The following is a 15101-nucleotide window of genomic DNA, read 5'->3' on the forward strand; positions in this document are numbered from 1 at the left end:
GTATCCATAGACAAACCTACTTGAATATATACTGCAGATACGAGCACTATTGCATATTTTGACACTATTGCAAAATAATTTCTGTCCCGATTTTCTCTATTTCAAGACTTTACAAGGAAACATTTTTCTATCTGTTTCAGTTTGCTGTGTGTGTGTTTGAGGTTGTTCATGTTCCTGCAGGACTAATAATGAGCACTGTAAGGTACAGAGCTGCCTTAGTGGGATTATTATTATTATTATTATTATTATTATTATTATTATTATTATTATTATTATTTTGTAGTATGTTGTTACAGTGGGGAAAGTTTAATATTATACTGTATATATATCAGCATCACTATGGTTCTTTCTCAAGTAAAAAGAAATATTTGAAGGATCCACACACCAAAAATCTATTCACGGCTTGGCAAGATTATTAGCCCCAAACCAAATATTGAATCAGTTGCCCCAAATGTACACATCCAGTTCCTCAGTATAGCTGCAGCATCACTGTTTTTCTGTTCATAATTGGAACCCCCGACTAATATGGACTATGGCTAATAATTTGTACATTTACAATGCATTTGAAGTCCATGATGCCACACAAATAACATTGACAGTGCTGTGCTCACATAGCCATATTTGTTTGTGTGTATAGGGTACTTTAATAAAAAGAAACTACTATTTTCTATCTTGATTTGAGTTTTTTGGTTAATTGCATATTACAACTTTGATCTTGGTTGAGTTAATTTAGTTTAATTATTTTCAAATTCCCCACCATGTGTGCTGTAATAACTAGAATAGCTATGCTTTGTGTGTTAATGAATGAGTGTATGTTTTATTCATTGTCGATAACACTGATGGAAACGTTCAACTTGACTGTTGGTAGTGTGTTTAAACCAGTAGTACTCTCACCACAACCAGGCCCCAGATGTGGAGACTTACATGTGGTTCCTGTGGTCTCACATAGACACACACATCGACACACACGCTGTCCAGATCACTCAGTTAACACACACACACAGTTACAGAGTTATAGGACTGAGTAGGTACAGACAGGAAACACTCATGTCAACATTGGTCTCGATGGATATGACAAACAATACAACTGATAGATTTAGTAAAGTCAAACTTATTTATGTTCACTATTCTGGCTCTTAAATGCTTCACTAAACTTCATTTTAAGTTATGTGGAAAACCTATTTACTAAGCAATATTGCGAGTCGGGGTACTGCAGTATTTTGTTTCATCCCTAAAGCATAAATCTCTATTTGGATCCATCATTAAAAACGCTGTCTGCAGTGTGTTATAATGATTCGAGTACTTTCTCAAAGTCTCACCTTCTGGATAACAGTCCAATATCCCTTCTGGATCCAGCAGTGGATACCCATATTCATCTGTTTTGGAGAAGGTTCCAGGTGGACAGGTGGGGTAAAGTGGTGCAGTGGTAGAGTCTATGATCCATTCAGTGGTGGTGGGTTCAGGCGTGGTAGTAGGAGCCGTGGTGGTGGTAGTGGTGGTGGTGGTGGTGATCCTGTGGTGAGGACGGTCCAAGCCAAGTACAGGTTTCCCTCCAACCATGAGGACCTTGTCTTTGGGGTTTACAACAGGCTGGCTGTCTCGGCCATGGCCAAACAGAGCCATGCCGTCCTGGTTTACCAGGGGACTGCCCATGTGGTCTGGTGGTTGGTGGAGTGGAGGAGCAAGGATGAGGTGAAACAGAATATTCATGACTTTGTCTTGAAAAGTAAGCTAATAATGAGAATGATTAAAGCACATATTCAAGCGGTATGTTTAAATATCATATAAGATTGACTGAAGCATATCACCAAAAATCGTGCGTCCATCCTCTCCAAGCACCACTCTCTTAGGTTTGCCCTGGGAGTCCTGGAGAACTTGTCCATCCTGGTTCATAAGCACCCCCCGCTCAAAGTCTACCACCTGGAGAGACCAAAATATAGCCAACATGCTTAGCTTAGCACAAAGACTGGAAACAGGGGGAAGTCCAAAGGTAACAAACTCTGCCGACCAGCACCTCTAAAGCTCACTTACTAACATGTTATAACTTGTTTGTTCAATCCATATAAAGAAAGCGTATTTATTGGAAAGGCACAGTAAATCCCTGGAGTTTTGTCGTCACTACCTTGGACATATCCAAGTTAGCTGTTTCCCCCATTTCCCCCAAGTTAGGCTAACCATCTGTGGCTCACATTTTCCACATAGATATGAGAGTGGCACCAATCTTTTCATATAACTCAACAAGAAAGTTAAATAAGTGTATTTCCTAAAATGTTGAATTATTACAATCTACAGTATTTGATGCTACAACAAGCAAGTTACACGAGAATGTACTCAAGAATAATATGCTCCACAATTTTAGATTTAAGTATAGATAAAATCAGCTCATTAAACATAGTTACCCATTTGTTTCCATCAGGTCCTGTGATAAACCTTTGACCAACGGCCTTGCTGGTTCCATGAGAGGAAGAGGACTCTTTGTCACTTGTTGCTGTCAGATTGGGTCGTCCATTTTTTCCTAACGATTATATGATTTAAGGAAAGTCATTTTGTTACTAAATAATTTACTGATTACAGAATCATACATATACAAATTATAATTTAACTTTTTGCTCAAGAAAATCCTTGCACCTTTTGAGTAATACAGTAGCAGGCAGTGGCAGCTACTTAAAATCACATGCAGTTTACTGATGGAATTTACCGTTTCCATTGGCAGGCTTGATTTGTTCTCCAGTGTTTGGTTTCCCTCTAACAATCGGATAGCGAGTCCGAACCCCCTGGCGCTGAAAGTTGTCTCTAGATGATGACGAAGATGTTGAGGACGACGATGTAGACTGGGAGTTGCCTCCATTTAACCCCCCTGTCTTTGTCACAGTATTGCCACTGACAAGGTCACGATCTGTGGTCAAAACTGGCTGGGGAACATTTGAGGAAGAAGAGGAGTCAGATAATGATGAGGAGGCATCAGACGTTGAAGAACCCAGTCTTGAGTTCTGTGCTGGCTGTGGTCTGATAGGAAGCTTAGATCCACCAAACTGCCTGTTTGCAATGAGAGGAGAGCGGCCCCTCCCGTTCACCCCCGTACCAGGACGGCGAAAAGATGACGTACCTCCTGATGGGGAGCCAGGTCTTGTCCTGGAAGAAGTTTCCCTTGTATCCACACTATCATTGTCCTCTATATTTCTGTTAGTTGAAGTTTTTGTAGGATTTTTTTGGAGCGCTGTGGCATCTGAAACTTTATCATTGTTTCCACTGATTTCTCTACTTCTTTCATGGAGATAATCCTCATTATGATCGTTATTATTTGAGGTTCCTCTATGGACCGACTCACTCGAGGCTCCGTGTCCACCTGAGGAAGGATGGGAATCAGAGTTTGAAGAAGTGGCTGCTGAAGATGATGAAGAGGATGAGGTAGATGGGTTTCTAGCATCACTAGATGCTGTATTTTGATTGGTTAAAGAAGGCTTAACTGAACCCACCCCCACCCCATTCTTTAGTAGGTCGTGAGTCCTTAGATCTTCACTAGTCTCCTGTATCGTGGACACTCCTGCAGCACCTGCAGCCCCTGAAACCCTAGTGGGTGTCCCCCTCGAGATGGATCTGCCAGCCCCCAAGGAGGATGATGTCCTGGTAAAGGGGGTTTTACCCTCCTGCCTTGAAGATGAAGCTCTCGTCCCTGATCCAAACCTGCCTGGGTAACGGCTAGCTAGCCAAGGGAACCTTTCAGCAAATGAGGGGTTCATTCTGGTACGAGGAACCACAGGTTTTTCATTACTACTTTTGCTCCTTTCCTCTTCCTCCCCTCTCTCCTGCTCTGTGGGTTGTGGTTTAGAGCTTGAAGTAGGCTCTTCAACTTTGGTTAATTCTGCGTCTGTGTTTTTGTAATTACTGTCATCATTTCCCTCTCTGTATGTTGTGTCTCGCTCAGGTGATGTGCGTGAACTCTGTGTGTTGTGTGAAGTTGCAGAACTTTGAGATCCTCTGAGTGAAGTTGACTGAGAAGAGCCTGCAGAGTCTGTGTTGGATGGGTGGTTTGAGCTGCGCTGTGAAGTGGATGGCTTGGTGCCCGAGCTCTGCGAAGTTGTAGAGCCTTCAGACCTAGACCCTGATGTGGACTGAGATTTGTCAGAATTATATGCATCTGATGTTGCCTGACTTTGGGTTGCACTTCCTGAAGGGGACCTGGATGTGGCTGAATTTAAAGTATGGGATGTTCCATGGTTTTGAGTCCTGTCTGGTAAAGTGGACTGTGACGCTGAACTACGTGTGTTTGAAGTTCTGCTTGGTAAGTTTGACTGTGAGGTGAGGGCAGGTTTGTAACCATTCAGCATTCGAGTTGTATTCCCTCGAAACAAAAGCCCATGATGTCTTCTATTGTAACCATATCTAGAGCCCGACCCAGACCCAATGGTGCGCCCCACTGAAGCCGAACCTCTCACAACAGATGCAGCGTCTGTCTGCTGAGAATTGGTCTCTTTTAAAACTGTAGAGGAGGCTTTTGCGTGTGTTATGCTGGCCTTATCGAAGGAGTCTTTGCTCTCTGGGTATGTGGAAGCCACATAGTCCTTTCTACTGGCTGCCGACTCTTGAATACTTGAAGAGGAGGACAATGAGGTTGTCGAAGGTGAGGATGATGATGATGAAGAGGAAGTAGAAGATGAGGAGGAATTGGAAGAAGTGGCAGAAGATGAGGAGGGTGAAGAAGAAGAAGATGAAGAGGAGGAAGCAGCCTTGGATCCTGGTTTTTGATGGACCCTGATCTTAATGGGCCTTCTGGGCGGTGGATTGGGACGGCGTTTAGTTGGGGAGGGTGTCAAAACTTTGAGGCTGGGGGTCTCAGTAGTCAGAGGCTCTTCATCATATCCACCTTCATCTTCAAATTCAGGGGAAACATCGTTGACTGGTTCTTTTGTCTCTGGTACAACCTCCATGGTTGTCGTCTCTTCTACTGGAGATGCCGTTGTGGGCATTTTCTCCTCTTCTTCCTCTTTCTCATCTTCTCTATCTTGAGCTCTTCCTTTGGATGACCCTCTGTTCACTGCCTGTCTGACTGAGCCCCTTACAGAGGAGAAGATGCCGTGATAGGAGCGTGACTGGGAAAGTGGACGTCCACGCCTGTTGACAGGTGCAGCAGGGCGTGGTTGAGGGGTTGTGGTTGGTTCTTTTGTCACCTGTGTTGACTGGAGGTCTAATTCTTCATGGTCAGTATCCTGTTTGGAAGGGGTGTGGCTAGTCCTGCGGCTGTCCTTGGTTTTTGAGATCGATGAGGCAGCACTGCTGGCTGGCAGTAGACAAAAATTGGAATTTAGGATTAATCAAATTGTGATTTGTGATGTTGTCGAATTGTGAAAACTCACATACTGTATACAGTAAACTGTGCTTACATCCTGGCATGACAACACTGAGGACCTTGCTCTGTGGTCCCTGACCCCTCCTGTTGGTGGCTCTAATCTTGAAGATGTACCGTTCTCCCGGTGTGAGGCCATCTAAGGTGGCTGTAGTGCTGCTGCTACGGTACGTCACACTTTTCATTCCAAATGGCTTCATAGCAGGAGCATAAGACAGGATGTACTCTGTGTGGAGGTAGAGCATGAACAACTGTTGTGAAGAGAGGAAGTGTGAACGTTCAGGAGAACATTTAAAAAAACAAATGGCCTTTAAAAATCTTAATTCAAAAGCCCTTTTTCCAACAAATGCATGTAACAAGTAGAACATCAATTAGTCCTGTGTCCTCCGCACTCTGGACATGACTGAGATGTATTTTTACTATTTACTATTTTTATTATTATGTGTACCAGTGTTGGAATAAACTTAAAGTACCAAAAGTAAAAGTACTCATTGTGCAGAATGGCCCATTTCAGTATGATATATATTCTGAAATTGTATTAAAAAACATTAACTTAAGTAAATGTACTTAAATGCACCACTGGTGTGTACTAATCAAATTACATTATTACATTATTATTACAAATTCACGACCACTGGAGCGCACTAATATAGGGTGCACTATTATATGAGAAGAAAAATAAAACACCAAGGATATATTGATTTGTTAGTAAAAATAAATTCATATATTCCTCCTGGCCTGACCTCTTATCCTCCCATTGGGTTCTTCAGGTGGATCCCATGTTGCTATAACAGCAGTTCCTTTCCCTCGTAGTGGCTTGACCTCGAAGTTCTCTGGTGGCCCAGATGGTGCTAGCACGTGAGGAAAACACAAGTGAATGGAGAGACACAGTGAGCGGAGGAGCAGCAGGACAGAAACCAGAAGCAGCGTTGAGGGAACAGGGTGAGGAAATTGCTGCTTAAGAATGTAAAAACAGCGAGTCGGTGCCAGGAGGCTTCAACTGAGGGAAGCACTGCTGCCATACATTGTCAGGAACCTCCCCTTGAAATCAAGTATGGAACGGCAGATGGATATCTGAGCTGTGAGCCAGGCAGTAAATGTTGACATTCCAGTGAACCGCAGCTCAGGAGCTACTAGGACATGGTACAAAAGCAGCAATCATGACAGAGCTGCAGCCAAAGCTGGAATTAAATATCAAATGGGAATAATAGGAAGTGAATGTGTTGAAGTGTGGTATGAGGAAATGAGTAGAAAAGAGCTTGCAGAGTCATGCAAGTATAAAGTCTCTTTTCAAATTCTTAGGAACACTTCTGTTGACTGACTACTCGTCACTTTTCCTACATTGCAACCTAAAAAAATGATATTCTATAAGCAATTCTCAGCAGACAGTGGTTGTATGTGCGTACCTGACTCAGGGGTCCTCTGAAAGACGGAGACGCTCCACTTTCCATGATTTTCTGCCTGAGAGATTCTGACAGAGAACTCATACATGCCGTCAGCAGACAGGGTGTCTATCAACAGCCTCCTCTGGGTGCTGTCCTTGTACTCCCAGCGTGCGGACTCACCCTTCTCCCTATACCTAATCGTGTAGGATCTGGGTTAAGACAAAATAGGCATGTTATATTTCAGTGGTAATGGTTAGCATTCTCTCTTAGTCAGTCAATCTTTGTCTTTAATTCACTTTCTTTCACAGATCCCACCTGATAACCCCGGGCTCGACCTTCCCCATCTCAACAGCAGGGTCAACCCAGGAGATGAGGACCGACTGAGGAGACATAACCCTGACACCGATGTCCCGGGCCTCGTACTCTGGTGGCTCTGGACAACACACACAGGCACACACAAAGAATTGTCTAGCTCCAAAATCACCTCAAAGATCATTGAATTTGGTTATTGGTCGGCCTCTGGTTTTACACATTTTGTCTAACATGACCACCAAATCAAAACACGAACATTGAAACACTTGAAAGTTGAATATTGATGAGCTATTTCGAGATATTCACAATGCAAAAAAGAATGGTACTTGTCAAGAGGAACGCAGTAATTCTCTATAAACCTGCACGTACCTGGTGTGGTTGTTTTGGTTGCGACGGCTCTGTTGGCGGGTGCGCTCCGGCCCAAGGATCTCTGTGCCTGCAGTGACACCACATGAACGGACTCAGATGCTATGAATAGAAAAGGGATACCAGGCAAGGCCAGGGTTTACACTATGGACACTAAAGATGGTACAAACTAAATGTATACATTTAGCTCATCTTCATAAAATTAAATTTAAAAAAATCACAAAATAAGAGTGCAGTTTGGAAGCTGCCAGTCTTTTCAGCAGCATATTTGATTTGAACTGAAAGCGTTGCCGCTTTAATATGGTGGTTAAGAGAGTAAAATGTGAGTCCTCTTACTTAGTTTAGCTGTGTTTCGGTTTCTCTGGTCAGATTGAGGCTTTGTGTGGTGTTGGCGTCTCCTTTCCAGCGGGGGAGCTCCTGCCAAAGCTCTCTCAGGCTGCCTTGGACCTGAGGAGGACTGTGGGGCCCTCCTGGTATTAGACACGGCCAATGTTCTCGCTGTTCTGTCCACCCTGGCGGCCCGCTGTACAGAGGGCTGTTTTCTGGCAGGAGTTTGCGGAGACCTGGCTGGACCTGTGGATGATAAAGGACGGGGGAAAGTCAGATTGCACCAGAGTAACCTTTATGACCTCCTACTTCATTCATGATCTGCGCTGGGTTTTCCTTTGGGGCCTTGTTGAAACTAACTAAATCATTGGACATAATTGCTCCACTCAAGAAACATCTGCTCAGTGGTAAACACATGATTACATGTCACTTTCATCCAACAGTGTCACTTAACATGCCCAGTTGTCACAAAAAGGACATGGCGTGGAACCGCACCATGTCCCCAACATGTCATCTGCTCCAACTTCTGGTGTCCTGCTTCCTGCCTCAATCCCACCCTAGTAGTGAATCCATCTTGGACAATGACTCAGACTTGGACTCAGACATCCAGACAATCCCGCTCATCTGGCCGCAGTGCTGAGTGATAGCATTGGCAATATAACAAATAAACTGTCTTCTTTCTTTTCCTCTCCTCCCTCTATCCCCTCCTTCATCCGTTACTCATAATCACTGTCAGATGAAAAGTATCTGCCCTGTTTCCCATCGGCATAGCTGCATGCACAGCTGGGTGAGTACTGACAAGTCAGCTGATGTTAGAAAGTGGATTTGTCTCAATTCAAAGTGGTTATAGAGACAAAAAAAGCTGTGATGAAGGCTTTCCCCTTTCAACAAACAGGTAGGGCGCCAAAAGAGAAACTGGTTTTTACAAGAGAGGCCACCAGATCCAAAACGTTTTCTTTACCAATGGGGAGTGAGGGAGAGGTTTAGTGCTGGTGGGCTTCTACTATTACACTGTATATGTGGGTGAAACAAAAATGAGACAAAGAGGATGTGTAGGGGAGTATAAAAGCACACAAGAAAAGCTCCCAGGAAGAAAGAAGGTTTGTTGGAGCTATCCATTACTGTCTTTAAGTCTCTCTGTCTGTATCCTTCCTTGTGTCCTGCTGCCAGCACAGCTGAGTGGATATCCTCCCTTTAGACCGAGACAATTGACTGTTTGGTAATGCAACAACTCTTTCTCTCTCTCTCTCTGATGTTGCTTTTCCTGTTTTCAAATCCTCCTCTCCACAATTATCCTGCACCTGTACAAATTTCATCAATAATCTGTTCTCTATTTTCTTTTTTTCTTTTATGCCGACAGCAAACCGCCTGCGCCGATTGCAACTGTTAAAGGTGAAATAAGTAGACAGTTTATTTTACATTAATTCGTCAAATTAGCCATCAAAATGTAAAATGAACTTAGACAGGAGCCAGTTAAACTTAACAGGGTAACACCAGTGTTGTTGTCTGTTTTATGTAATTTACTACAAAGCACATACATACTGTCTTAAAATGTTTTAGTCGTTTGGTTGCTTCTGAACTTTAGTTTCTTCAAATTCAAATGTATTTTTCCAGAATATCATTTATACTTACTGATTATAAAACGCCCTGAAAATAAATTCATGAACTCAGGATTTAGAAACTTGAAACTTGCGAACATTGCGTGTATTTGAATATCTGTCAAAGTTAACAGTAAGTTACCGATTGACTGCTTCCGAGGTAACAATGTCAACAATAACAATAATATCCTCTGTCTCATATGTACCTATGCGAGCAGCTCTGCTCGTACTGCCTGATGTTGAAAAAACACAACAGTAAAACATTTGGTTTTAATCAGCTTAAATCTCCTTTTCCTTATTTTCTTCTTCCTCTTTTTCTTTCTCTGGAAAGCTGTCACAGTGCATAGTTTGGCCCGGGTCACCACTAAACCATTGACTCTACAGTACTCTCACTAGCCAAAACCTTTCTGTCTTTTCCTGGAAGCTTGATGGTCCGAGGTGCTGTGAGACTGGCCTCCAGACAGACACACATACCACTGCTACAGCGGAGACCCACCTCAGTGTGTTCAGGCTGATGCTGAATAACTTTACTGTTGTGTGCTTATTCAGTCCCTCCTCAAAAATTATCTGAAGAAAGTTTTTATCCACGGTTTTGACATTTCTCTTCACTTCAAAAGCAAATCTAAACCTTGCAAACATAAATTGGTTACGTTGCTCAGTTTAGCCACAGTTAAATTTATACAAACAATTCTCAGTTTAGCCTCAACTGACAAAGACAGTGGCAAGAAAAATCTCCAGTCAGAATATGAATATACAACACTTACAGTATATCTCAAAAGTGAGTACACCCTTTAGATTTTTGCAAATATTCTGTTATATCCTTTCAGGGGATAACATTATCCTACTGAAACTTTGATATAACTTAAAGTAGTCAGTGTGCTGCTTGAATAACAGTATAGATTTATTATTACTTTGAAAATTACTCAGTACACAGCTGTTAATGTCTAAACAGCTGGCAACAAAAGTGAGTACACCCCATAGTGAACATGTCTAAATTGTGCCCAAAGTGTCAATATTTTGTGTGACCACCATTGTTATCTAGCACTGCTTTAACCCTCCTGGGCATGGAATTCACCAGAGCTGCACAGGTTGCTTCTGGAATCTTCTTCCACTCCTCCACGACGACATCACGGAGCGCACGGATGTTGGACACCTTGCACTCCTCCACCTTCCTCTTGAGGATGCCCCACATGTGCTCAATTGGGTTTAGGTCTGGAGACATACTTGGCCAGTCCATCACCTTAACCTTCAGCTTCTTCAGCAAGGCCGTTGTCATCTTGGAGGTGTGTTTAGGGTCATTATCATGTTGGAAAACTGCCCTACGGCCCAGTTTCCGAAGAGAGGGGATCATGCTCTGCTGCAGGATGTCACAGTATATATTGGAATTCATGTGTCCCTCAATGAAATGCAGCTCCCCAGTGCCGGCAGCACTCATGCAGCCCCAGACCATGATGCTGCCACCACCATGCTTGACTGTAGGCAAAACACATTTGTCTTGGTACTCCTCACCAGGGTGCCGCCACACACGCCGGACACCATCTGACCCAAACAGGTTTATTTTGGTCTCATCAGACCACAGGACATGGTTCCAGTAACTCATGTTCTTGGATTCATTGTCTTCAGCAAACTGTTTGCGGGCTTTCTTATGCATCGGTTTCAGAAGGGGCTTCTGTCTGGGGCGACGGCCATACAAACCGATTTGATGCAGTGTGCGGCGTATGGTCTGGGCACTGACAGGCTGACATCCCACTTCTGCAACCTCTGCAGCAATGCTGGAAGCACTCGCACGTCTATTTTTGGAAACCAACCTCTGGATATGACGCTGAGCACGTGGACTCAACTTCTTTGGTCGACCCTGGCGAGGCCTGTTCCGAGTGGAACCTGTCCTGGAAAACCGCTGTATGATCTTAGCCACTGTGCTGCAACTCATTTTCATGGTGTTGGCAATCTTCTTATAGCCAAGGCCATCTTTGTGAAGCGCAATAATCCTTTTTTTCAGCCGCTCAGAGAGTTCCTTGCCATGAGGTGCCATGTTGTCCAGCATTCAGAGAGAATTGTGCCCAAAACACCAAATTTAACAGCCCTGCTTATCATTTACACCTGAATCCTTGTAACACTAACGAGTCACATGACACCAGGGCGGGAAAACAACATCATTGGGCACAATTAGGACATGTTCACTATGGGGTGTACTCACTTTTGTTGCCAGCTGTTTAGACATTAACAGCTGTGTACTGAGTAATTTTCAAAGGACAATAAATCTATACTGTTATTCAAGCAGCACACTGACTACTTTAAGTTATATCAAAGTTTCAGTAGGATAATGTTATCCCCTGAAAGGATATAACAGAATATTTGCAAAAATCTAAAGGGTGTACTCACTTTTGAGATATACTGTATATATACACACCGTGTCTTTAAGGCAGCTTCCACTTTTTTCCAAATAACAGGTAAAATTGATAATCATATGAAAGCTGCGTTAACAGCATTATGGCTGCCACAACAGTCAAATATGAATATAAAACATTGCCAGTGCATTCATTTGTTTTTAGCAGTTATTAATGAGCTTACCGTCTGCTAATATAATGACTTGGAATGTTAACTGGGATCATTGACATTAGGCGGTAGCTAGCTAGATAACTTTAGCTAATTTAAAGCTTCATGACACTTTCTTTTGCCCCTTCCGTTATTCTGCCAGAAACACAGTGGGTCTTTGGCTCCATTCAGGGAGACTAAACTTAACGAATATGATTAGCTGTGTCTCCAGAGCGGCTTTGCCTCAAACAAATATAACTGAAACTCCAGAGCAGCATGGTGGTTCGGTGGTTAGCACTGTCGCCTCACAGCGAGAAGGTCCTTGGTTCAATTGCTGGTCCTGATCTTTTCAGTCTGGAATTTGAATGGGTTTTCTCCATGTTCCCCACCGTGGCACAAATACACGCCAAGTCAAGTGGTTTGGAGAGACTAAATTGTGCATGTGGAACAGTTTGAACACGAGTGTCTATTTGTGTTTACATGACACACGCTTAAACGTCCCGATGCCCCATGACCGCACAGAACTAAACAGATAATGAAAGTTTACAAAAAGTCTATTCTGAAGCTGAGGTAAACTTTATTAAGTGTGATCCACTTCAATGAGAAGAATATTTCATTTCCTCTAAAGAGCTTAAATAAAGTTTAAATAAATATTAGAGCTCCAAATAATTCATTTGATATTTTTTCTATAATTTTTGTCTATAAATACCACAAAATAAAATAAAAATGCTCTTCACAAGTTGATAGAGCCCAAAGTGGCATATCTTTAAATAACGTGTTGTCCAATCAACAGGTCAAAATCCAAACGTATTAAATTAAAGACAATGAGAATTTGAAAACATGACAAATGATTATTCGTTACCAATCAAAATTGTTTAGATACATTTCTATCGCGTGACTAATTCAATTGATTAACTGTATAGATAATCTGTCAATTAGGTTACAAGCAATTCTGTCTGCTACTAATTTTCTTTCAAGCTGATAATTAACGTGGTGTTTACCGATAAAGGCAACAAAACTCTAAAAAATCACTTGCAAGAAAACACACCTCGCTGAATAGATGGGGATCAATGAGTCAGAGACAAGGGAGTGTTTTTAACCATTAATGTCATTGGGACAGAACAAGTGTGAATCATCATCACATTTGATTTGGCGGTTCCTTTTATATCCGTGATGACAGCAGATGATTTCAGCAGACCGCTTGTAATGGATTTAACCACATGCTGTTAACTGAGACTCGTGTGTTGTTGGTAAAGATGCCTTGAGATCATGTTTACCTGCTGATGAGTTGCTGACAGGTGCACCGCCCAGCACAGCAAAGCCATCCAGGTTAACCCATTCAGGGTCTAAAAAATTTGACAAAAACAAAAATTGGTTAAATGATGTTACCAGTAGAAACTTTGTAAGAAAACAATAAATTATGCACAATTAAACAGAAACTCAGATTTACCATTGAGACATGTTAAAGTGGAAATGCTATTTTTCCAACTTGTGTGTGATTTGCTTTTCCCCTCTTATCAGAGATCTCATAGTCTCTACCTCACCCCCTGTCGTTCCTGATGAGTCAGTCTAACAGTGGCTGGCCAGACACATTAATGATGTGTAGGCAAACAGCGTAGTGTTATTTATGACGACTGATGCTGCTCTCATGCTGCTGAGGGAACAACACCCGATCTGCAAGGAATTTCTGGAAAGGCAACACTGAGACGTGCTGCTCGGTTGCCAGAGACTTATGGCAAACTGCACCGGAGCTGGAGAGACCACAAGGCCGCCACAACGCACGCTGGGCACACACACACACACACACACACACACACACACACACACACACACACACACACACACCTATAGATGCATTTTTGAACAAACACTGACACACCATACAAGACAATGCATGACTCAACACTTGGCACCGCCCTATCCTCCACCACAATCACCACCAAACACACTTGTGTTGCACACACACACACACACACAGCAAGTGACCACAACACAGGGGATTGGGTTATAGAAGCTGGGCTGGGTTTGGATGTGGAAAAGAAGGGTTGGCTGCAGACTCTGAGCCGCTGATGAAGTATGGCTGTAAGATGCCAAGGACAGAGGAAAATGGAATAATGACAAAAGCAGGCTAGACTGTGTCAACACTTCAAACTGTATAGAAACATAAAGACCTGTTTTATGTTTGACAAGGCGGGATTAGCAATTAAAAGGCCATTACGACCTAAAAATAATGTCCTTCTAAAGCCTGAAATAACCTCTGTCTGGCAACACCACCCCCCAGTGCGCCTTTTTTTTTCATCTGGCAAACTTGGATAACAACACATCCAATAATTAATTTATCCTCTGATAAAAAAAATCAATTGTACATGCACTTGCCCGCGTGTGCCTACACCTCACCTCCCGGCTTCTCTGCTCTGTACACAGCTTTGCTCATCCCCCCCTCCTCATTCTTGGCACTTGTCTTGAGAAAGTGCAGAACTCCAGGATCTGAAAGCTTGCTCGATAGTTCAAGCCAAACCTCTTTTTCTTGCTCTATGTCCATTTATTTTCCTCTTAATGACTTTTTCTTTTGTCTACCACTCCTCAGGTCCTTCAGAAACATACTCATTAGCTCCTACTAATGACTCCTTCATGTAACTCTATCTCAAACGACCTCACTTTTTTACTTTTTCTGTGTTTCTGCCTTACCTACATCCTCCAGTAGATGAGAGCGACTGTCCTTTCCCATTTTAGTGAAGCGGTGAGACCTGGTGGGTTTGCTGGAGCTGATGACGAAGCGGTCCACAGGTCTTCCATCTAGATGAATAGAAGGCTCCCAGCTGTCTCTCAGGCCCTTATCCACAGATGTCTGTTTCCCATTGTTTGACCGCAGGGGCTTCTCTGCTGCAAAACAAATGACGTCAGGATAAATTGTGTCTTATAAAGTTTATTTTAAAAGTTCCCTTATCGCTTGTTGCCTCTACACATTATGGCAGACATGCGAGTCTGCAGCTCTGTGAGCATTTAATAAACTTTTTCTTCAGTGCCACCAGTACACTTTCTCCTATATTTATTATACTTGGCATTTAAAGTAACTCTGATTCAGATGAAGCATAAACTTACGTGTAAGGCAGCACTGAAAAATACAAACTAATTTGATGGTTAAATAAATAAATGAGGATTTGCTTGGATGGCTCAAGGCTCAGGACAATAAGCAATCTTCAGTCCACCTCTTGGCTAGATTGAATCTAAACA

At 42.7% G+C, this 15101-nt stretch overlaps 1 protein-coding gene across 2 annotated transcripts in view; it reads right to left on the reverse strand.

Annotated features, from left to right (window-relative positions):
• The window catches only part of fndc1 (fibronectin type III domain containing 1), a 34225-nt gene that overhangs the window by 12864 nt on the left and 6260 nt on the right, over window positions 1–15101 (reverse strand). For both annotated transcript variants that reach the window (XM_029462588.1, XM_029462587.1), the window contains exons 2-13: window positions 14556–14750; window positions 13145–13213; window positions 7744–7980; window positions 7411–7509; window positions 7045–7162; window positions 6751–6938; window positions 6088–6195; window positions 5382–5570; window positions 2699–5278; window positions 2400–2515; window positions 1809–1920; window positions 1320–1658 (exon numbers count right to left, since the gene is read on the reverse strand). In XM_029462588.1, coding sequence (XP_029318448.1) covers window positions 1320–1658; window positions 1809–1920; window positions 2400–2515; window positions 2699–5278; window positions 5382–5570; window positions 6088–6195; window positions 6751–6938; window positions 7045–7162; window positions 7411–7509; window positions 7744–7980; window positions 13145–13213; window positions 14556–14750 — 4350 coding nt within the window. The remainder of the gene's footprint in view (window positions 1–1319; window positions 1659–1808; window positions 1921–2399; window positions 2516–2698; window positions 5279–5381; window positions 5571–6087; window positions 6196–6750; window positions 6939–7044; window positions 7163–7410; window positions 7510–7743; window positions 7981–13144; window positions 13214–14555; window positions 14751–15101) is intronic.

Source organism: Cottoperca gobio, chromosome 24 (assembly GCF_900634415.1).
Source record: "Cottoperca gobio chromosome 24, fCotGob3.1, whole genome shotgun sequence".
NCBI classification, from domain to species: domain Eukaryota; kingdom Metazoa; phylum Chordata; class Actinopteri; order Perciformes; family Bovichtidae; genus Cottoperca; species Cottoperca gobio.